General features: G+C 31.1%; 2 protein-coding genes across 2 annotated transcripts in view; one reads left to right on the top strand and one right to left on the bottom strand.

Annotated features, from left to right (window-relative positions):
• Positions 1-4,235, top strand: part of LOC106467400 (kelch-like protein 10) — a 12,688-nt gene extending 8,453 nt beyond the window's left edge. Inside the window, exons 5-6 of the mRNA XM_013927750.1 lie at positions 3,380-3,712; positions 3,996-4,235. Coding sequence (XP_013783204.1) covers positions 3,380-3,712; positions 3,996-4,235 — 573 coding nt within the window. The remainder of the gene's footprint in view (positions 1-3,379; positions 3,713-3,995) is intronic.
• Positions 4,236-5,738: 1,503 nt separating this feature from the next.
• The window catches only part of LOC106467402 (neuron navigator 3-like), a gene marked incomplete at its 5' end in the record, with an annotated part of 120,729 nt that continues 101,436 nt past the window's right edge, over positions 5,739-25,031 (bottom strand). Inside the window, 17 exons of the mRNA XM_022395579.1 lie at positions 5,739-8,092; positions 8,876-9,076; positions 9,592-9,710; positions 10,553-10,749; positions 12,607-12,678; positions 13,140-13,244; positions 14,139-14,249; positions 15,109-15,280; positions 15,837-15,911; positions 16,161-16,175; positions 16,653-16,746; positions 17,486-17,575; positions 18,744-18,850; positions 20,298-20,457; positions 21,199-21,355; positions 23,297-23,484; positions 24,354-24,493. Coding sequence (XP_022251287.1) covers positions 7,949-8,092; positions 8,876-9,076; positions 9,592-9,710; positions 10,553-10,749; positions 12,607-12,678; positions 13,140-13,244; positions 14,139-14,249; positions 15,109-15,280; positions 15,837-15,911; positions 16,161-16,175; positions 16,653-16,746; positions 17,486-17,575; positions 18,744-18,850; positions 20,298-20,457; positions 21,199-21,355; positions 23,297-23,484; positions 24,354-24,493 — 2,147 coding nt within the window. The remainder of the gene's footprint in view (positions 8,093-8,875; positions 9,077-9,591; positions 9,711-10,552; positions 10,750-12,606; positions 12,679-13,139; positions 13,245-14,138; positions 14,250-15,108; positions 15,281-15,836; positions 15,912-16,160; positions 16,176-16,652; positions 16,747-17,485; positions 17,576-18,743; positions 18,851-20,297; positions 20,458-21,198; positions 21,356-23,296; positions 23,485-24,353; positions 24,494-25,031) is intronic.

The raw sequence follows: 25,031 nt of genomic DNA on the forward strand, positions 1-25,031 counted from the left end.
GTTTTGAATTTCGCGCAAAGCTACACGAGGGCTATCTGCGCCAGCCGTCCCTAATTTAGCAGTGTAAGACTAGAGGGAAGGCAGCTAGTCATCACCACCCACCGTCCAACTCTTGAGCTACTCTTTTACCAACGAATAGTGGGATTGACCGTCACATTATAACGCCCCCACGGCTGAAAGGGCGAGCATGTTTAGTGGGATGGGGATGCGAACCCGCGACCCGCAGATTGCGAGTCGAGCGTCCTAACCACCTGGCCATGCCGGGCCTGGGTGATAAAGAAATCAATGTAAACATTCAACGCAAACTGTTTGTCTGTTGAATTTCGCGCAAAGCTACTCGAGGGCTACCTGTGATAGCCGTTCTTAATTTTGAAGTGATAGACTAAGAGGAAGGCAGATAGTCAACAACATCCACTGCCAATTTTTGACCGACGAAGATTATGATTGACCATCCCATTATAACGCCACCACGGATGAAAAGGCGAGCATGTTTGACGATGGGTTTCGATCTCGCGACCTACAAGTTGCGATTCGAGCATCCTAACCATTGGGTCATACCAAGCCCCAACGTGAACTGTGCTGGAAAGCTTTAATTCTACACCTCAAATAATGTAACCGTTACAGCCGTTTACAGAAACTATGCTCCTGCGTTGTCAGCTTGGTATGATTTATTGGTTAGGGTGTTCGACTCGTAATCTACTGGTCGCAGGTTCGAATTCCTGTCACCGAACATTCTCGTCCTTTGAACCGTGGGGGCGTTATAAAGTGACGGTCAATCTCACTATTCGTTGGTAAAAGAGTAACCTAAGAGTTGGGGGTGGGTAATGTTGACTAGCTGCCTTCCTATTAGTTTATCGAGTAGCTTTGCGAGAAATTCCAAATACACCAAACCAATCCAAAACGAATATACACGCCGACGGTGTTTCTGTTTGAATCAAGTTAAACTAAAGTTCCTGAATGTGAAATGTTGGAATTCTTTTTTTATATGATATATAACGATTATTTTTTAATAATAGTCGACGCTATACTTTGACTCTTAAAATACTTGAAAATTGCATCAAAAATAAAAAAGCAGAGATATACACAAACAGACCAATAAACACAAAGCCAAAAAAAGATAATTATAGAAAATATTTGAAAGGAAAATGACAGGAAGCAAACTGAAATGAGTACAGATAATGATAACCTAAGTTATTATAAAAAGCATCAAGAGTTAAAAATAAGTTTAATTAATTTGCTTGTCATTAAATATTAGTATTAGACCTATTATATTTTTAATACTGCATTTTGTATCTAGTTCTTTAGCGATTTTCAATAATTCGAAGTTTTCCAATCACAGTATGTTCGCCGTATCCATTGCCAACGCATTTCGCTCAATCCAGAGCTCATTAGGCCGGCCGGGACATAATGTGACTGGAATACTTTTACTATACACTCGTTTCATTCTTGAAAATCCCCAAGGGACTAGATATAGAATGCAGTGTCAAGAAAATATAATAGACTTGATACTAATGTCTAATAACAAGGAAATTAATTATAATCATGCATTGCCAGCTTGAAAAAGACGAACACACCATAAAAGTGACTTTTATGTTTCGGATATTCGTGCAAAGCTATACAGAATGGTTATCTGCGCTTCCTGTCCCTAACTTTATACTGAGAGAGGACAGACAGTACCCGCCACTAGCTCTTGGACTATTTTTATCCAATAGGAGATTCGACTGTCACTCTTATGCAAAAGTATACAGAAGTCATCTGCACTTGCCATCCCTAGTTTTAAAATGATAGAGGCAAAACAGACCCTACCGCCAACTCTTGAACTACTTTTATCAAATAGAAGATTTGACTGTCATTCTTATAACGATCCTACGGCTCGAAAATGCGGAACGCGATCTTGCGGAAACAGGACGCGCACAGGACATGCATTACGGACTCTCATATTTACAGTACGTTATGCTAACTAGATAAAAGTGAGAAATAAATAATGAGACAATAATTCGACTTCAAAAGAACATATTTGTTTTGAAATACAATTAGTTTAATTATAGCATTCAATGACTGATACAAAGTACAGAGCCCCCAGTGGCACAACGGTATGCTGCGGACTCACAACGCTAGAAACCGGGTTTCGATATCCGTGGTGGGCAGAGTACAGATAATCCTTTGTGTAGCTTTGCGTTTAACTTCAAACAAAGTACACACATATTATACAATTAGGCTTATATATATATATATCAATAAGCTCGTATACTAACTAGTCCAACATTTAGATCCGTCTTTCCAAAATCCTGTAAACACCCATGGCACTTATGACAAAACTACGTTTTACGATGGTTAAATTCTTCAAATATGAATATGTAGTGAGATTATATGTAATTTGAGGTTTTAAAACTATTTCAAACACTTGAGGTATTTCTTGATGAACATGAATAAAATATGTCCTTACACATGTTGCACAATGTACTGATAAGGGCTGGGTGGGGCAAAGTGGTTAGCGTGCCTAGATCGTAAATTAATGACTTCAAATTTCGCGTACCATTGCTGCAAAAAAGTCACTTTGCGTTTTGAATCTATGGGTGAATTATGAGTGACAGACAAATCCCACTAGTTGGTGCAACAAGATTAGCACGAGGGTTGATGGTGGGTGTTGTTGACTAGCTGTTTTTCCTCAGTGGCGGTAGTAAAGACAAGGGTAAAAAAGACAAAGAAGAATAAGTCAATCGGAAAAAAAAAGACAAAGAAAATTACACTGATAGGAAAAAAGAAATAAGTCCTATATTTTAGGAATGGTATAAAATAAATTCCTAAATAAGCATTTTACTTTTTTGTTATAACATACAAACGTAAACCCTGTTATGAATTAATAGTCCGTAAATATACTATATCTGTTTGACTTGGTTGTTATTGATAAAGTTTTCCAAAATACTTTTTGTGTTTTTTTTTTCGATTGACTTTCTTTCATTGTCGTGTTTTCTTTGTCTTTATTTTTCTTTCTCTTTTTTACCCGTATCTTTATCACCTAGATTCGTTTTTCCTTTAGTATATCAGTTCAAAATAGGTTAGGTTGTGCGGACAACCCCTATGTATAGCTTTTCACGATATTCTGAAAACAAACAAGACTGATGATGATTGTTGAATAAAAAAGGGTTTAAATTATTATTCTGTAACATTTTTATTTGTATATCCCAACTGTTAAGTACAATCTTCCGATTGGTCCCCTCTTAAACAACAGAAAGACAAATAATAAAGCTGTTAATTTACAATGCTTTGCAATACGTTTAAGTTTGTGTCCATTATTTTGTGCATCACATTCAGAATAACTTCAAAACCTAACCAATGTTTAGATAAACATCTTATTTTATGCGTTTTCTTTACATAGTGGACAGTGATTCAAAAAATGAATTATCCAAGAAGCGACGCAAGTGCCACCGTTTGGAACAGTTATATTTTCATCGCAGGTGGTTTTGATGGCTTTGACTGTATATCTTCAGTGGAATATTATGACTCCATGAGTGATCAATGGACGTTGGTTCGTCCAATGACCACTGGAAGAAAAGGATGTTGCTGTGCCACGTACAATAATATGGTGTATGTCTTGGGGGGTTGTGATGGGAGCTCCAGACTAACTACAGGGGAAAAGTTTGACCCAATGTCTAACACTTGGTCAGAAGTACCGGAAATGTACACTTCAAGATCTAACTTTGGAATGGAGGTAAGAAAGATTTTGTTTTCTTCGTGCAAAGCTACAGAATGGGCTTTTTACACACAATCCACCGCGGGGAATCGAACCCGAATATTGGCGTTGTTAATCCGTAAATCTATTGTCGTACCACCAGCAGACGGTAAGATATAGATAAAAGTCAAATAGTACATTTTAGGGTCTAATTTTGGAATGGGGTAAAAAAAAGAAGAGGTAACATAATACAACTTATAATAAATAAAACTGTAGGCTATACTTCTGTTTGTATGTATGTAAATATCCTTTTCTTGTTTAGGTTATCGACGACATGATCTACGTCATAGGTGGCTTCAACGGATTGTCAACTATTGTCAACGTAGAATGCTTTGATTGGAAGACAAACGAATGGTACCATGCCACGGAACTCCGTTTTGATAGATCAGGAATGGCAACTTGTGTGATTTCTGGTTTAGAACACATCCGAGAATACTTGTACAAAAACCGAGAAAATCTTTTGGAAGAGAACCGACAAAAACTTGTGGGCGTGTCTCCTTAAACACAGCACTATGATTTAATCAATGATGCCATTTTAGCGAAGCCAAAATTAGTTTTTAGGAGTTTATCCATTGCTTTGTTTACATTGCCTCCAGTACTTCTCGTTTCAAGTTTTCATGTTTGTTATTTTCATCTTTATAACTTATACGTGCAGGAAAGCTCAGGATTTATTGAACCATAAAACTTGAAAAAAACAACTAACATTTTCGTTCTCATTCCCATGTCTTTTATTTCTTGTAAAAGGTGGTAAGTTTACTACTATAAAAAATCCCGACTTTCTAGGTAGGAGGTGAGTGAAAAAAAAAAAAATGAAATAATTAGTAGTGATTTGTTAGAACTTCCGAAAACGAAATGTTATTTCCGTAAAGAAACAATTGATATTTTTTAGATTAATAAAAGCTATTTCACCATTTTTGGAGAATAATAGTTACAAGAACGAAAAAATTTAAAGTATTGTTGTATACCTGATTTGAATAAAATTACATCTGTTTGTTTTATGTCCTGTGTTTGAACTTAGCTTTACATAACAATATAAGCTGATCTGAATATGAATATAGTTTCTCATGAGTCTGATTTGTTCTTATTATCCGTAACTTAAAAAAAAAAGTAATAAAATTCAGTCGATTATATTATCAACAGCATTATATTGTCCTGATAAATATAGGTATCTCAACAAGTTCCGTCACAAAGGTAGACATACCTTTTAGTAAATAATCTCATCGTAGCTATGTTCCCTCGTTCTTTGTATCCATAAGGTCATTTTCCGAAATTGGTAAATATTTTAGGGTGCCCTATATGATATTATTTGAGCCTCAGTTTGAAGTCCATTAAAAATGTCAACCATTTTTAATGGACTTCAAACTGAGGCTCAAATAATATCATATAGGACACCCTAAAATATTTACCAATCAACTTTTATTTGTTGAAATAAGTCAGTAGTATTTTAGAGGAAAAATCACAGCCGGCTTTAATATCAACTTTTATTTGTTGAAATAAGTCAGAAGTTTGTTTGTTCGTAATTAAGCATAAAGCTACACAATGGGCTATCTGTGGTCTGCCCACCACGGGTATCGAAACCCGGATTCTAGCGTTGTAAGCCCGCTGTACCACTGGGGGTCGGGTATCTTGAAATCAAGAAGTGAAACATCACAAAATTTATTATATTTCAGTTTAAAAAAAAAGAAGGCAAAGAATATTTTTTTAATTAAAGGCGTCAAGGAAGTAGTTTTTATATCATGTTCTAATGCCCCTTTTAGCCCTAAGAGGTTGCATATACAAATGCACAGTAGACTGTAAACCTTTCAATTAAATTAGGCATTAGGCCTTCGCTTACAACTGGATACTAAAATTGATCTACTAACTTCACTTTTTGGTATTATCTTATCTCAACGAGCTACGCTGTATAACCATATAGGATAAATATAAAAACATGTAGTTTACAGAAAATATTTAATGTGTAACGAGACGACTTTTTTTTATTTTTGTTAATCAAGAATGCAAAATCCTCTGTCAAAAACATTTTGTTTTATTTACAAAATCTATACAAGACAGCTTTACAATTTTAGACAAAATACTAAGGTCAAACTGACCGGAGGAGAAGGAAGGCAAAAAAATACTGAGGTCAGACTGACCGGGGTGAAGGTGGGAGTTATTTTATATTCAGTTGGTTACAAAAAGGTAATGACGTTACTTACACATTATGGCATACAAATTAAATAAGCTTTATAAGCATATACATTAGAGAAATCTTCTTGTATGTCAAATTGATTGAAATAACACACTTTTCTAGAGTTTTAATATTATCAAAAACAAAACAATTATTCATACATTATCGCAGTCTTTGGTTAAAAATAAAAGAACACAAACGAATGTTCCACTCCGCCACAAAAATAAAAACATACAAGTCAGAACACACACACACACATTATTAAGTTTATTTTTTTTATAACCTGTTACTACAAGTTGTATAGAACAGCTACACGAGTGCTCACAGATACACCAAGGTATACAAAGTGACAGAAGATATTCCTTTACTATAGAAAATATCAGGCGTGGAAGCTAAAACACATCTTACCAGATTTTACAGTACGTACTATGCTACCTTTCATCACTAGCATTATACACTATAGATAACTCAATTACCCACGACAAGCTAATCAAGTGCCCCAAAACTGGTGTTACTTCTGAGTTATGCAATACTTTGTTCAGGACAACATAATTGAACGCCTTTGATTATGATGGTTGACGAACCTTCGGTGCGTATATCTTCACGTTCTCAGTTCATTTACAACATTGTGATTCTACAGACTACAGCTCCTTGATTTGATAGACCACGAGTAGGATTCCACAAACGCTGAAATGTACAGCTTGGAAACTTGTTTAGAGTACCAGTAAAAGTTCTGATGGCGGACTCTTGTTCTAGTCCCCATTTTTAATCACCCATTATACCACAATCCTTTTTTAATCTTAATAATAATAATAAAAAAAAAAGAAGAAGAGTTCTTCTCTCAAATTAGACAACCTTGATAAAATATGGTTCAATTTAGTGGAATTGATAAGAATTTTAATTATAAAGAAATTACTTAAAGTACACACATTTCTTTGGTGTGTCTAGAAATGTACTGATTCGTTACAGTTATTTATGCATTTAGATATAAAAACGTACTTGTGTACTTATAACGTTCATTTGAGAAGAGAAAGAAAAACTTTGTTTAGTTTATACTTTGAAAAGAAGTGGAATTTAGGTGAACAGTTTATGAATAAAACTGGCACGAACTTTTACAACCCAACTTAAGTATATTACCAGTTAAATCAATGTTCATGTGCAGTGTTAAGTATTAGCAGAACCCATCTACAGCTCGCAAAGGTATAAAACCCAATATTAATACAAAGTGAGTCCATCTAAAGCTAGCTAAAATGTAAAACATATTTTTATATTACTCAGTAATAGCAGAACCCACTTAGTTGAAGTATCACACCAGAAAAATAAATAACGTTTTTTCTAGCACTTAATTCTAAATGTGGTAATCATATCAGAACAGTACAAAATATCACAACATACAGTATAAATGCACTTGCTCCATAAATAAATAAAAATATGTCACATTACAAATTCTCAGTTGTGCAAATAACCTTGTCGTACTGTTATAAATTTACCATCTGTTATTTCTAAAAAAAGGTCTAGTTAAAAAAATATAATTACAAGTTTGTGATGCTACAAATAAATATTACAATACGTGTGATCATACCACTAAATAACATATCTGTTGTACTAGGTTGTATCTTAGAATGAAGTTGCAACATTAAAAATGACTTCCTTGAACTTTTAATTTTTTCTTAAAAGAGCACTTTCTGCTTTCATAACAGAACCACCCAAATTCTGTATGACATATCCTTGCATGTTTTGTTCTTCGTATATAAACTTATCTAATAACACACCATGTTAATAAGATACATAGAAATCAACAGTTGAGATATAAATTTCAAATAATCATACAAAAGTTTTTCAATATTTCCTTCCGAAAATGACTATTTTACAAAACTTTAGTACACGTGTATTTTTCTTAAAAGCAAAGAAATACTTTGAAGAACTTTACAAAAGTGAAACATTTCTTTCAGAAGTAGATCATTCCTAGTAAATTTTAATACAGAGTCTGAAAGTTCATGTCTGTGCTAATAGTTTTCAGACAAAGAGAGAGACTTAGATGGATGTTCTCAAAGTGTAGATTCCACAGTATCTCCAGTCATGAGGTCAGTGGAAGTAAAAGTATGATCATGATCACTGATAGTAGTGTCGCCATCGTTACCATGAGGACTTGAGCAGCTTGCAGCTTCTTGTAATCTCATAAGCATGTTTAGCTGTAAAGAAACAGTAATTCATATATATAGAACTTATATGATATATATAAAATTGTTTTAATTCTAGAATTAAGCTTTATTTTTTTCTATTTTTATTCCAATGGAGAAAAATCCATTTTAAACATATTTTATTTCTTAATATTTAGTTCATTAAAATTATTCATCATTCTCATTTGTTGATTATAAAGTCAATTTTAAGTAATTTTGGTAAAAAGTATTCTTGAATGATTATAATAACAACAAGAACGACATATTTGGGCATATAAGTACAGAAAATAGGACTGTGGTAGACAAACATTTTCAGCATATAAGATCGTGCATGACTTGCGATAGTTATATTAAATTTTTGATTTTCTTATTTCTTCATCAGGAGCAAAGACTGAAGAAAACATTTTTTATTAATAAAATGTGTCAGAAGATTTTATTGGCCTCAGAAGTAATGAGATAATGTCATAAGTGACTCTTTCAAGAACTACACTTACTAATTGCCATAAATGAATTTTGATACTAAATTTTCAGAGTTGGTTAAACCTGTTCTATTAAATTTTAATAACTGATGTAGGTAACAGCGTATATATAAACAAATTAGTGATGGGAAGTATATTGTTCATCAGTGTTGGATTAAGTTAAGTATTGAAATTACAGAATTACCAATACAAGTAGTTAAGTTTTAAAATGAAACTAATTTGCAATTTTCAGCTATGTATACCAGTATAAAACTATTAAGAAGTAGGTAATAAAAAACTGCATTATGTTCATCTTCTGATGGAAAAACCATCTTACCAAAGGATCAGCTTCTACATCACTTTGAGCTCCTTGGGAACCTTTGGTAGTTGCACCTGGTGATGGATGACTTTCGTATCCCACATCCTCTGGCCGCAGTCGTAGCAACTGAGGCCACTCACCTTCCCCTGAAGTTGGCCATGGGTAAGATTCATAAACCCAATCTGCTGGATCATCCCAGGGAGCCCGGCGACCATATAACTATAGATAATAAAAATTACAGATGAATACTCAATTACCATATAGATAATAACCAGAGGCTGGAAAAGTGACTTTGTAACTACAGCAGAATATTAAACTGTACAAAATGTAAAGGTGAAATTTATAGTTATATATTTATTCCAAGTAAAACTGTTTAGATAGAAGAAAGATGCTAATTAATTCATTATCAGAGAATTGCATTAAAGTATTGCACCACTAAAGTACAAGTATAAATTAATGGTTACACACAGTATTTTCTTTGTACTTACTGCTTAATTTGGACATATGGGAGCAACAACAGAATGATACATCTTGAAAAATCCAAAATTATTGTTTAGAAGACATGATCAAAATGTTATTGATTGAGGTTTATAAACTAACTTTTGTATAATATCTAGTTACCATAGAACTATATTGATATATTAAAAACTAAAAAAACAATTTTAACTTCTACAGACACATCTTTAAAAACAAGTGTACGTTAATTTTCAGAGCTAATGAATAAAACAGTGTACCTGTAAACCTTCCCTGACTGCCTCTAAGAGGTATGGAACAATACTGTAATTCCACAGATCTGTAAACCAAACTTGGGAACTAGCAACATCTATAGGGCATGACAGGAATAATCTGGGACCTGGAAATGATACATATGTGTGATATTTAATGGCAGCAAGTTAGGTAATATTAAGCAATCCTTATATATATATATATGTGTGTGTGTGTGTAAAAGAATTAACAGAAATTATAACAGTGGCTACTTCTTTATCCCTAAAATTGGTATTGTATTATGAATGAACATATAACTTGAGTACAAATTTTTCTTTGCATTTTCATTACAAGCACATAACACTGTTAAGCTTTTTAATTTTTTTTTAAACTGATTACTTAAAACAACATAATAAAACTACCATAATACATGATAAGGGATGAATAAAAGTAAAACAAAATTGTTAATTAAAAAAAACAGAGAAATGTCTTTAATATTTAAACAGTAGCAATTTAACATGTACAGACTGATAAATCTGTTTGTAAGAAACTCTACAAGCCCAAAAGGAAAAGGAATCCATAGTTACATATCTAAACCTCCAGCCACAAAATTATGGATCCAAAACAAAGATGAATCTAGATCCAGAGGTACATATTCAAAAAGATGACCCACTAGTCCACAGTTACGGGTCCATTATATCTTGTTGTTCAACAGATAACTTCTATTTTTTTTTTAAGAAGCATCACTGTCTCCACACTATTTCTACTTCTGGAAATATGAAAATATTTAAGAAAGTAAAAAAAAAAAAAGTTAAAATACTGAAATAATGTACCAACTGTTTCTAATAAATAACATTAAAAACTCTTCTTTCTTCGAATATCCCCAGAAGAAAAAATAATACTTTTTTTGCACTCACATTTAGATAGCATGTTTAATTGTTTTTTCTGGAAACATCAAATTATCATAGTCTTTTGAAATTTGTCACTTACCAATAGTAACATCAGATGAACTATGGGTTTCTAGAAACTTATTCAAATGTGCCCACACCTTTGGCATCCAATCAATAATAGTAGTAAGTTCTGGATTCTGTGAACCACTCTGGATTTCATGTTCTACAAGTTTTCTCCTGAGGTATCTGCCTAAGAACCCCTTCACAGGTTCCATGTGATTAGCACAAAGGACCCACCTATATGAAAATAAATAATACACATTTCTTGACCAGATTATGTATATGTGTACACACTTAAGACAATGTAAATAATGTATCAAATGTTTTCCAAAATTGGATATTTCAAAACTATGATGAAAGAAATAAACCAAAAACAACTTCACAATCTTACAAATGTTGAAAATTTCTTTCTTTTAAAATAAAGATAAATAAATCAGACACATACATACATAAACATATACAAAAAACATTCACTAGTTATTCCTTTTCTGAAGTTAAAATGATTTATTATTCACATAAGTGTTTCTGATGAAAGTAAGATGTGATGAAGAAAATGGCCCATGATTTGAAATGGAGTCACGAAATTGTTACCTTAAACTGTGACAAATGTTTCAAACCATCACCTTTGCAAGGTACAAAATTATAACTCGTACAGTATTAAAAACTATCATATTCTTATGACAACGTTATAACATATCAGGTTGTAATTATGGAAAAACGATTTACAACAGCCCTTTAACACATTGCCACTTGACATTTCGGGGGAATCTATTGCAACACCACAAATCAGGGTTATAAAAACTACAATTCTCAGAAAATTTATGTGAAATTTAATAGTTTCTGTGTTTATTTCAAGTCACTTAACTCCACCATTTTAATGAATATCTAAATACTGGATGGAGTTCTTGGGAATGTATTTCCATTCCCTCCCCAGGGCACTTCTCAGCTGATTTAGTATATATGATAGGTGAAACAGGAATGAAATATGGCCTACATGTTGTTTTGACAGTTGAGAGAAAATTCTGGTTAGTCCAGTCTCTTGACAGTTTTGTATTATATTTAAGTAAGATTGTTGTTGTTTGTTATTAAGCACTAAGCTACACATTAGGCTATCTGTGCTCTGCCCTTCACGGATATCAAAACCTGGTTTCTTGCAGTATAAGTCTGCAGACATACCACTGTGGGGCATTTGGGTAGTGATGCACACCTCCGAGACCAAGCATTATCATCAACCCAATATAATTAAATCCAAAGAAAGAGACCAACAGGATCTTGTTCCCACAATGCACAACATTCAAAAGTGTCATTCCTAATGATGTACAGATCAGTACGTCTCTTGTGGTTGTACATCATCAAAACCACCAAACCTGTCATGATAACTATCACTAGTTGGTGTGCTCTCCAAATTATTTCTTCACATGATGCCAAGGTGCCAGTGGCAGAAGTCTTGGTTCTCCAGCATGGATATAAGCTCTAAGATTGATTATGTATAACCTGTTTCGAACAACCTTTGATGTGACTTGAATTACAGTGGCTTGATGGAAACTTTCTATTAAGCCTCAAAGCATTAACAAAAGAGATTTCACCAAGCTTGGTTACTATATATTGTTGTTGCTATTGCATTGGGATTGTTGGCTGCCACTTCTTGGGAATTCTTTGGCACTGTTGGTTTTCTGGTATTTTGTCCTTAAACTGGAAATCATATTTTCTGAATCCAAAGTTAACAGTAACAGAGCTTGAATATCCTCACTTTCAAGCATCCCAACAGATTTAATGGTTTTGTCTAGTAATAAGTAAAATTAATGAGCCATTTTCTTAATGCAAAATTTAGTTAGGAAGATGTTTTAATATTTATTCAAACATCATGCTGGATTTTAAAAATTGTCCAAATATATACTGACTTCTGTCAATGTGAAATTTATCAACAATTTATCTGATTCCTGTGACACTAATATAAATACATACCACCAATGTACAAAAATGCAATTTAAAATGAATATTTACTACTGTTGTTTATAAAGTTCTTAGATCTCTAATTTATTTTGACAAGTATATATATTATATATTATACATTGTACGTTATAAAATTCTCACCTGAAGTTGTGATGAAGCTGGAGGTTTGTTGTTGAGCAAGTGGCTTGGTTCATTGTTCCAATAATATATGGACTACAAGAAAAACATGAGAAAGAAAAGACGAGTCATCATTCTCAGTTTCAATTGTACAATCCGCTGTTTGACACTGATTGTGGAAACTCTATTTAAAGTTATTGCAGAATTAGGTTATCCTTACTCTATACAAACTAAACAATTACACAGTTTATATATTATATATAATTACTTGTTTATATGCAGAACTTAACCTGAAGCTTTATATATATCAAAAACAATTGTCTTTTTAAAAAATTTAGCAAAATCAATCCTTACAAAATCATTTGTATGCATTAATAGTACAGATATTTCCTGTATATCTTATTTCGTTACATAAAGATGTATTTACAACAGATTTTTTTGTGTTATATATTTTTATGTTTGAGGTTTTTTTTTTTTTAATTTTCTAAAGTATTTTTATTTATATATTAATATGGATTATAAAAGCTTTGATAAAAGTGGGATATCAATAGAAATACCATTTCTGATATTTGGCACTAAGGAAACCGTTGAACACTTCACCTAAAGAACCCACATGGTGGAGATTATCCAGAATTATCACAGTTGGAAGATCTGAGGGGTTACTGGAAAAAAGCAAAAGAAAATTATGCCATACTAAAACTCTTTATAATTAATAAAAGGAAAGTGTGTAATTATAAAAAAATAAGAGGTTAAGAACTTATGATTTTTCTAGATAGTTTGTAGTACAAATTACACAGGCCTGCAAATTTAAAATTTATAAAATTTGTTTTGGTTTTAATAATGGATTTTCCATAATTTAGCTAAGCAGATTTTGAAAATAATATTCTTTTTTTTTCTATCAAGTAAGGACTTTTTTTACAAATTGGGAAGAAAAAAAACTTACTTAGATCAAATTGTTATTTTGTTTACCACAATGATTGGTCTAGAGAAATCTATAGCCAGTGGTTGTCAACATTTTAAGCATAACAAAATGTGACCCAATTTCAATGAAAATGATTCACTTATGTAAAAGTACATATGATGTTTTGTGACAAATCTGTATATGATGGAGAAAAATGGATACCATTTTCGGATTCAGCGTACAGGAATTACTGTAGAACATATAAAAATTTCAAGACAATAAAATCATTGCAGGCCTGTGTTATCAAAACTGTTTGAAATGAGTGCAAAATATATGTCATAAAAGACAGAGTAAAAAATAGTAATAACACATCAACATAATATTACTTTTTCTTTAAAAAAGAGCATTACTCTTATACAGAGTTTCTGATCAAGAAAATAAAATTTTTTTATTGAAAGTAATTTGATTTCAATTGAACAAGCATTAAAAATTTTGTACTTTTTAAAGTTAAACTAAGTTAAAGCGTTAATAAGTACTAAAATATTTCTTACTGACAACTAAAGCATATTTATATCACCTTTATGTGTTTTTTTATAATTAGTTACAGTTTTGAAGGGATCAAGTCTTATGTACAAATATACGTTTTTTAACTTACCTACTCTCACATTGTTCTGCTACATTAGTTAAATACTGTCGAAGTTCTTTAGCTGACTTGTGGTCAACCCCAAATGTTGCTATAGCACCAGGACTGACCTCTTTTCCATTTCTATATAAAACAAAAACAAAGATATCTACGTGAATAAATTTTCTAAGTTGAAAAACCTGCATCTTTCCTGAAACTATTTCTATTTTCCAAGAACTAATTGCATGTAGTATGGTTAATAAATTATTTGCATATATAATATTTACCTTTAGTGTTATTTGGAAGCAGAGACGGAGAAGTAATTTTCATTATTAACAAGAAATGATTATCTTTATATTTGTTGTTGTTGTTATTAAAGTATTCCTACATGTACAAGAGAGAAACATTTTACAAACTGTACCTAACTTCCCTTGTAAAAGTCAACTTTAAACTATGTTTGTTCTTTAAATTATTGTTTTTTTCTTTTTATTCTAAATAGAATTCCTTCAGAATATGTTTTATTGTACTTATGAACCACAGAATTCAAAACATATATGCTGCTAGTGGTTATTATATTAATGCAACCTAGATTATTAATTTTTATGCCACACTTTGTATTTATTATATTTATGTAAGTCAGTTTGTAAATCATGTTCAAACACTTGGTATTTATTATATTTATGTAAGTCAGTTTGTAAATCATGTTCAAACACTTGGTATTTATTATATTTATGTAAGTCAGTTTGTAAATCATGTTCAAACACTTTGTATTTATTATATTTATGTAAGTCAGTTTGTAAATCATGTTCAAACACTTTGTATTTATTATATTTATGTAAGTCAGTTTGTAAATCATGTTCAAACACTTTGTATTTATTATATTTATGTAAGTCAGTTTGTAAATCATGTTCAAACACTTTGTATTTATTATATTTATGCAAGCCAGTTTTTTAATTTTATTGAAACACAGATAATTTGACCACACAACAATTAAAGAATATACCTCAAGACAAGATACTCTGCAAGTTTCTGAGCAAGATAGGTTTTACCCGTTCCACTTGGCCCACACAAAATGATCCTCCTGTGCTCCATCAGCAATGACACATACCGCTGAATTATAGACTTGGGAATAAGGGTTTCAAATGTGAGACCTTCCACAGAACTCTGACTTGTGCCTTTCCAAAAGAAAATACACAAAATAATCTGAGCTTTACAAGTCAGTGATGGCTTATGAAGTAAAGGAGCAATCACATACTCATTTATATAATAGCTAAATTATTAGTATCTGTAACTAATAAAGAAAAACTGTCACACACAGCACAGCAACATAATCATTTCCTTTTGAAATGCAATTCAATAAGTTCTAGAGAGAATAAAAATTGTAGATTATAATGCTAGAAAAAAAAAGAAGTTAAAACCATATCGTTAACAAGTTGAAACCTTAAAAATACTAAAAACTGAACTTAAATATATATGTATATATTATTGATTCACCAACTAACTAATTAATTTTACACTAACACAGTAAGTTACATTAACAGAATAATTCTTTGCTGGTAATTTACTTGATAAACAAAGTAACACAACTGGAAGTGTAAAAAAAATATCGATAATTCATGCATCTCTGAAATGCAAAAGTTTGAGTTTCATAAATTTAAACCATTACTTATTTAATCTTATTGGCTACAACAAAAACAAGAGATAAAAAATTCTGTAGAGCTGTGAATTTACCCTTTAAAGTGATTCGTATTTGCATGTCATCACCAACTAGGTAACCACAAGGTAATAATTCAGGTAATTCTGCATCTGTAAACCCCAAAAATTCATTTATGATGTTATCGAGATTTTAACTTTTTACAGTCATAAATCTTATCTTAGAATAGAAAACATGTTTCAAAATACTTTTTGCACACAAGCAAGATGGATATTGAAACTTTCTAAGTGTAAAGATTATTAGTTTAAAGTTTATAAAACATTTAATCATTTCCTCAATTACTGCAAAGCTTGTCTAATAATTTTAACTACAAAATGATTAAAAAGTAAAAAGAAACTTACTTGAGTTTTTGTTTTCTAGATGTTTGGGTGAAAATGGAAATAAAGTTACAGAATTTAGTTTTCAATAAATTGGTATTTTAAGTGAATAAATATGAATTAATGACAAGATGTTAAAAACAAAATATGCAAAGACAGAATAAGTGTAATTTAATTGTCTAAAGAAGGAGCACTGTATTTCTGAAAATGAGATAAGAAAACATTTCTTAACTATGATAAAACAGATTAAAATCAGACTAATTGATAAATAATAGTTATCATAGAAAAACAACTATGGTTTTGATGCACATACTGATAGAATTTTAGCAATAAATGTTAGTGATCCGTGCTTTGAATGGCACTTATCATTGTAGTAAGCATACAAAATTAATTAAAACATGAATTTGTCCATCAAATTAATGAAAAATATTACTTTACTGTTTTTTTTCATTATTTTCAGCTCAATATGCATAATACTTCAGTGTTATTCTCACTATTTTTCAGCTCAATATCTACCTTTTGCTCGGACAATTTCCCCTATATGGTAACTTAAAACACTCTCTGTGTTCAATCCCAGGTTTGATACTGGATCAATCCTTTGAACATATTCCTATAGAATGAAATGAAAGTAATTAATGAAATGGATGAACTCCTAAATAATTGGGTGTTGTTATAATAAACCTTAATAGGCCAATAAACTTGTTGAATTTAATTATTTATCACTGCTCAAATATTTGACATTACTTTTCATGTAAATGTTTTTTGGGGTCTTTCTGTAAAATGTTGATCACATTTCTGCAAGATTAAAAAGTCCTTTACAATAAAAATTTATTGCACACACACACACATATATATATATATAAGTTTTTGTTAATGTCTTTACTTGCTTTCACTAAACTTCAAACTTAACCGTACTTGATACATGAAACCGTCAGTACTTGGTGAAACTCCACAATTACAGAACTGAGGAAAAACAAGACAATTGTATGTATCATAAATACATCCTTTATTCATGACCATAATTTTGCCCTGTACCTGTCAATGCCTTTACTGGCAAAACCATGGTCATGAATAAATGATGTATTTGTGAAATGTACAATTGTCTTGTTTTTCCTCAATTCTGTCATTAACTGTAGTTATTTATTTTCACAGAAACTCATAAGTGCACATCAAAAATATAAAAACATATTTTATTATATTAGATATATGATAAAATATATAAGTCATGTATTTTTAAAATAATATATTCTAACGATATAATGAACATAATAGAAATTGTATCTTCCTTGCATAAGCAGTGTACATTATAAAAGAAAAAATAGACGGAAACACCAAAACAAAAGCCTTACTTTAAAAATTCGTTTTAATACATTGTCCATAATATCCCACTTTGTCTTTCCACTGACTGACAAAGCTCCAATAAGAACTTCACTGATGTTCTATAAGAAGAGTGTATGGTTTAAAATTAGTAAATGAAGTTTGTAATTATTCCTATTTTATTTCAATAACATTTACCTTATATAATCAACAAAGAAAACAAAATTTAAAGCTATCAATACATACATACAATGTTAATAACCTGTTATTCTTTAGTCCTATTAGAGCTTGTGGTCACAGTTATCTCATAAGAAGTATTTTTCAATATGAAATCTGAACATATTCTTCTCATGAATTAATAATTACCAATGAGGATCCTATTTTCAACTGGGTTAATGTTTTAACAATTTAGGATTCTTTGCATGACATAAAAACAGTAACTATAGATTTATATTATAACAAGCTGAATGACCATCATATGATTGGAAATAATGATTAAGTTTTCTTCTCAAAATTATATCTATGTGAATGTTTTATGAATATGTTTTTTAAAACTAATTATAATATAGTAACAATATATGTATGGAGAAAACCATTTTTTATGTATATTTGGTCATCTCCTTTAAATATTGCTTGATTAGCATTTTGACTTCTGTATGTTTTTAAGTTATGTTCAAATGTTCTTCTTAATAAAACTTTATAGATTGAAACATGCAAAAAAACTGATTCTCAAAGACACATTCCTTCTTAGTCAACTGTACGACCCTGCAAATGATTAACTGTGATAGTAAAGGCAGTGAATTTTATTATGACTGTCTTCCTGGGTTAAGTCCTCTGCTGTTTGTGATTTATATTAATGATATTGACTCTGGAAAGACCAACAAAATTTTGAAGTTTACAGATGACATTAATATTTTTGGGGTGGTTAACTATATCAAGGATGCTACAGACTTACAGGGAGATAATTTGATGTCTTGGACCAATATGTGGCAGATGATGTTTAACTATCCAAAAGTAATGCATCGTTTGTTTTATGAATATATGGCTGAAAGAATTTTAAAAAGACAAACTTGCTTGTTGCAGCAGAAATCATCATCATTTCGTGAAGTTGCTTGTCGATCAGTAGCGCAACAGCCGAAATATTCGCATGACAGATGGATGGATGGCTTTTTGTTGATATATATTATCTGAAATTTCTATTTTTACCTTAGTTGTAAATTAAATGTATACTGATATAGATAAAAAAATTTTGTAAAGTAATTTTATAATGAATGTTAGAAAATTTCTTACCTCATTTTGAGTTTTGAATTTGTTATAATCACCATGGCAACCTAAAAATACCGATATGGTTACATGTTTGCCTTCTCGATCATTTGCAGCATCAGTAAGGTATATGTCTGTTGAAATATAAATTATAAGAGAGAGAAATAATTCAGATTTAAATACAACTCTTATTTACTTTTTTCCTAAATAATTGAAACACAGAAATATTTAATTGATCTCAACTCCTCATCTGAAACATGTTTCTTTATAGTGAAATCAAGTCATGTCTAGTACGGTGTGATTCTCAGCCTTACTTACACTCAGCACAGTATAACAGTGAACTGATATACAGAAATAACCAAACAATATATCATCTAGTACTAGGGTGTCAATCCAGGCTTTAGTTACACACAAATAACAATTTTCTTTCTTTCCTTAACCAGAACTAGAAACGTTCCTTGAATGACACAGTATACCTTAAATATCTAAGTTTGCAACAAATAGTACAAGAGTGTCAGTTCAAACTTTAGTTACATACAATAACACAGAATTGACCTGTTACCTAAGTTCATATCATCTAGTGCCAGATTTTAAATCCCACCTTATGTTACTTACAATAAACACAGAACTGTTCCAACACTTAATCATATCAACTTACCAGTGTTGATCCAGGCTTTAGTTTCACACAATAACACAGAACTGAGCAGTGCGTTAGTTATATGCAAGAGTAGAGAATTGACACATCATTCATTGAATGTCATATCAACCAACACTAGTGTCATTCACCCCATAAAGTATACTTGCAATATAAATTTATCTGTAAAACCATTCTAAAATAATACCAATCAGTACCAGACTCAAAACAGGACTTAGTTACATACAATATAACTTAAATTGAATGGTAACATCACCCAAATGTCATACTACCTGTATCAGAGTGTCAGCCCTAGCTTTGACTGCATATAACAAAGTATTCACACAAACAATTTGCTAACATTTTATCAACCATGAACAGACTGTCTTCAGGACATTATTCACAATTAAGTAAATAATAGTACCAGTACCATAAAAGAAAACAGTTTTATCTTTAAATAATTAAACCACATTTTAAGCAAAGAATAATTTTATTACTTTTATCAGAATCTGTTATTTCATTTTTTTAAAAAGACATTATGAAAAATGGATGTTTATGAATACTTAAAGCCCTTCTCAAAGTTTTAGGTTTTGACAAATCAAGAGACAGCTTCAAAAGCAGTAGCTAATAAAGATCTTGAGACACTTCTCAGTCCTGAAATTTCAAATTTTGTTAATCAAGAGGTAAATTACCAACAATAGATAAGACCAAAATACTCTTGTAACTATTTTCCCTCAATTTTAGTTATAAATACAGAAACAACTTACAAACACTAACTGATCACAAGTATTATGAAGGTTTAATGGGTTTTTTTATCTTTTATCTCTAGAATTTCAGTTCTGTTTCTTTAACAAATACTGTGTGATCCTACTTATCTGATGCAGCTATTTTATCTTTTGACTTTCACCACACTAAAACTTACCACACCTGAATAGAAAATATCTTACCAAGACCAGATGGTCCTGAGCATTCGGAGGCACTTAATCTCTTTTCAAGGCTTTCAGCACTATTTCTAAGAAGCAAGGAAGTCTGAGATGAGGTAAGAGAGTCTGTGGATACAAGTTTCTGTAATCGGCTATTGTCTTGTTTCAAGTTCACCATTTCATTCTAACAAAAATATATAAAAACAAAATTTTACATTAAACAGTCATAAATGTGTCATATTTATAAATTTGCTTCAACTTGAGAATGAGTTGTTCTGACATTTAATCAAACAAAGAACTTGTTGTGACCACTTTTTTCTAGAGGGGATGGACCTAAGTAATGTCTAATAACAATGAAAAATCTCTTTCTAAGCTCAACACTTTTATCAATAGAATATATGTAGTAGTTTTTGTTTTCTCAGTGCAAGGCTATATAATGAGCTATCTGTTTACCACGTATAACCAAATCCAGGATTTTAGTGTTGTAAGTCCATTGTAAACTTATTACCACTGACCCATCAGGGGAGGGGAACAAAGAATGCATAGTAAACTGTATTTCTAGTAAATAAAAGTTCAATGAAGATACATAAACCACCTAGAAACATCACAGTAAGCTATATTTAAGCACCTAGAAACGTCACAGTAAGTTTCTAGGTGCTTAAATATAGCTGACTGTGATGTTTCTAGGTGCTTAAATATAGCTGACTGTGATGTTTCTAGGTGCTTAAATATAGCTTACTGTGATGTTTCTAGGTGCTTAAATATAGCATCACAGTCAGCTATATTTAAGCACCTAGAAACATCACAGTTAGCTATATTTAAGCACCTAGAAACATCACAGTAAGCTATATTTAAGCACCTAGAAACATCACAGTAAGCTATATTTAAGCACCTAGAAACATCACAGTAAGCTATATTTAAGCACCTGCATTTTGCTGACAGTTTCTTTTAGGGTCTCTAGTTGTTGAGCTGAAGTCAGAGACTCAAGACGAATATCTGTAATAACCATTTCTTTTTCTCTCAACTGTTTCTTGAGTTTGTTCACTGTCTCTGATGATCTATCACCATCTTTCTCATATAACCTGGTTAGAATAAATAACAATAAACATTTTTTAAAAGTTTGAATCAAATTTTATATCGAAAGTTTTTAAGGAAATACAATATCACCAACAATTTTTGTTCATATAAAATATAGTACAGACTATTTATGGTAGTTCTCATATGAGTCAATGCCAGTTGAATGTGCTTATAAATATTAAAGCTATCTTTAACATTAATTTTGTTTAAGCAGAAAATGCCTAAGAATATTAATTACTCTTTTACTTTCAGCCTTCATCTCTGGATTATGTTCAAGAACATTGTTAATGCATGTAATACAAATTTGTTTATAACAAACGTAAAAAAAGGGCATCACAATATTGAAGTACATTGAAGAAAATTAGTTACCAATGTTCAAAGTTTTTTCTGGAATCACAAACAAATAAGTGAAATATTCTTTCATAACTATTTTTGTTCACTAGTATCTAAGCACACATTTTTGTTCTATAACAGGATTAAAAACACACTCATTACCCCTTGGAATATCAATGGCATGATTCAAAAACACTTGTTGCACCTCAGGGTATCAATCTGTGTCTCTAAATGAATAAGGTTAAAATACTAATAGTTTCCAATTTCAAACTTTGATAGTGTGAAACATGAAAAGTTACATAAACATTTACTACAGTTATGTGTTTATGAAAATGCAAATTAGTGATTATTCTTGAACTATTACTTGATAATTCACCATTTTCTAGAGCATTAGTGACCTTAGCATTTCAAATATAGTTGCTATCTTTAACACAGGGTCTCTCCCTCCCTAAGACACTTTGATGGCAGATTTAGTAGACTTGGTAAAACTTATATAGGATGTAACATACGATGAAATACAATGATTACAATTTTCCGTTTACAAATTGGGGAAAAATTAACCACATTATAGCTGGTCACATTATCAGCTTAAATCACATAATTAATAACAGTACTTCTTGTGTAGAGAAGGATCCACTATGTGAGCCTTCTTATTCTACTTCACTCATCATCACATCTGTTTTTCATACTAGATCCCAACAGATCTTCATCAGATAGCTCCAAGCCCCACTGACTGTAACAGGACCTCTTCATCATACAATTATCAAACATCACTATGCCCTTGCAAGGTTCTCAGATGTTCAACTTACAACCTTTCCAGCCACAGTGGATATGATCACAATTGACTTTTTAACATCTCCTTTGCTGGGGCAAATCCATCTATCAAGTCAAAGATACTGTGTCAGTATTCCAAATAGGTTTTGTGTTGACAAGTACAGTAGTGATAGTAGTAGTAGTAGCCTTCTACTAGATCAGAAAGGCAAGAACAAGGTCTCCAACCTCAAAAAGACAATGAAGAAAGTTCACATAATTTGGTTTGATAATGAAAAAAAAAAAAAAGAGAGATAATCAATTTCTGTATGTGACTTGCTGGTAAGTTGGTGCATCCACTCAGAAACCATGTGTATTCTTGAAATATGTTACCATCATATGGATTGCATATTTGGATACAGTAGATTCCAGACTTTCCAACAGTGTATGCAACACCTCCAAGAAACAATTGCTGGAATTTATAGTTCCTTGCTCTGTCACCCAGAAAAACATTACTTTACCTCTGGCTGAGGGAGAGATCCTGTATTAAAATGAATTTTTCTTTTATTATTAATATACTAATTGAACATATTAATATATTAACATTTTATCATTAGGATGTAAGCATTAAAACTGTTGCATTAACCCCTGTATATTCTATTCTAACTGATTATGTGTTTCACTGCAAGATGTAGTATATCTACATTGACTTTTAAAAATTATTTTAGTAAAAAAATAAACATTCTAATAGTATTTTCTTATACCAAAATTTTTTAATACAATAGGTACTTCAATTACGTCTGAGAATTTTTTTTGTACAACATCTAGCTTGCTAGATCCTATGCTGAGGATATGTAACTTACTCAGATGAGGAATGTGATGACTTGACAGTATTTCCCAGTATTCCTCCATTAATATGGTGTGAGCCAAGTAATGGAGAATTTGGAGTAGAGGAATCTGACTGAAACTGTCTAATGTCTTCCACGTCAGACACAGATCCATTTTTATTTTTTTTACTTCGAGAAAAGGCTTTGCTGAAAGAACTTCGGAGCTACATGAATAAAATACAATTTTCCTACAATGAATATGTGGACGATATACAAAAAGAAGAAAAACTGTTTACTGAATGTGAAAACAAATAAAAGAAATTAACATTTTTTAAATACCAAGTATTCTGTACCTCTTTTTTGGCTCACTAAATAACTTAATTTGAGAATATGACATTTTTACTGTTTTATATCTTAGAAATAAATGTGTGAATTTCTTTATGAATCTTAAGTTTATTAAATCTCCCTTATTATAACTAGTTTCATATATAACTTATTTAAATACAGATCTCTCTCCCACACCTAGAAAGAATTAAATTTTCAATAACCTGATGAAAAGTGTTTGTATGATCTATGTGACATAAAACGCAACAGTACAACTAGTAATCTACAACTATATGGTGCAAGATAATGCAATACGAATGGTGACTTTCCACCACTTAATCCGCACGATAATATAATTATAAATCATTTTTCTCCTGATCTTTATAGTTTGCTTATTTTTTAGTCAGAAGTTCTTCATAATAACATATTTTTAATTGTTCAGTTCAGCCAGTAGATATTAATAGTTGAAAAATGGCCAGTTTCAGACTACTTTTCTTTGAAACTACTACAACTACATGAAGTAAAAATATGATATGATTAAATCTTCCTCTACTTGGTTAAATATAAAATGATATAATCAACGAGTTTTCATTATGTTATGAAAACCGTGTGACACAACTGGTTCAATTTTATGGCATATGACTAGAAGCTTTTGATTTCATAAATACAACACATTTCATGAATTTCTATACAAGATATAAAACATCATAACATAATTAGAGATCCACAATCATATACTGTAATACGAGTAACACGATTAGTATCTCACCCATCCTTTTTTCTTTTTCTTGTCTTTTCCATCACTCATTTCTCCAGATCTGGAATTTCCACTGTTACCACTGGACAAAGAGTTGACACTTGACACAGAATCTGTAGACATTTGTCTAGACATCTTGTGTTCTTGAAGTGCTATACATATAGAAGTAAACATATTATAAATCACACGAGTACAGCACTGTACACACATAACAAATTATATATAGAGTTGAATTTAAGGAAAATAGTGTTAATAATTTCAATATATTATGTTTAATACCTCCTACAGTAAAAATATGATGTTAGGTATTAAACATAACATAGTAAAAACACTATTGTTAAACAATGTGAGTGGATGATAGCAATTATAAAACTGAAATTTAATTTCTTTTAAACTACAATTGTTGAAATAGATCTAAAACTCCATTTTTCTTTTTCACTACACAGAAACACTTAGAAAATCACTTCAAATTCTTATTAATGATTAGTATTTACACACAATTATTTTCTTTAGCAACATTAATATCCGTTACATTTTTTCACAATAGATCATATCTTACAAATCCATAATAATTTATTATATCTATCAAGATCTTTTCTTTATTTTTCTAAATATCTAAGTAAATTTAGACATAATTGAGATCATACAGGTAATATATGCAGTTAATTAAATAATACAAAACAAGGTTCT

The sequence above is a fragment of the Limulus polyphemus genome, unplaced genomic scaffold (assembly GCF_000517525.1).
Source record: "Limulus polyphemus unplaced genomic scaffold, Limulus_polyphemus-2.1.2 Scaffold2600, whole genome shotgun sequence".
Taxonomy (NCBI): Eukaryota; Metazoa; Arthropoda; class Merostomata; order Xiphosura; family Limulidae; genus Limulus; species Limulus polyphemus.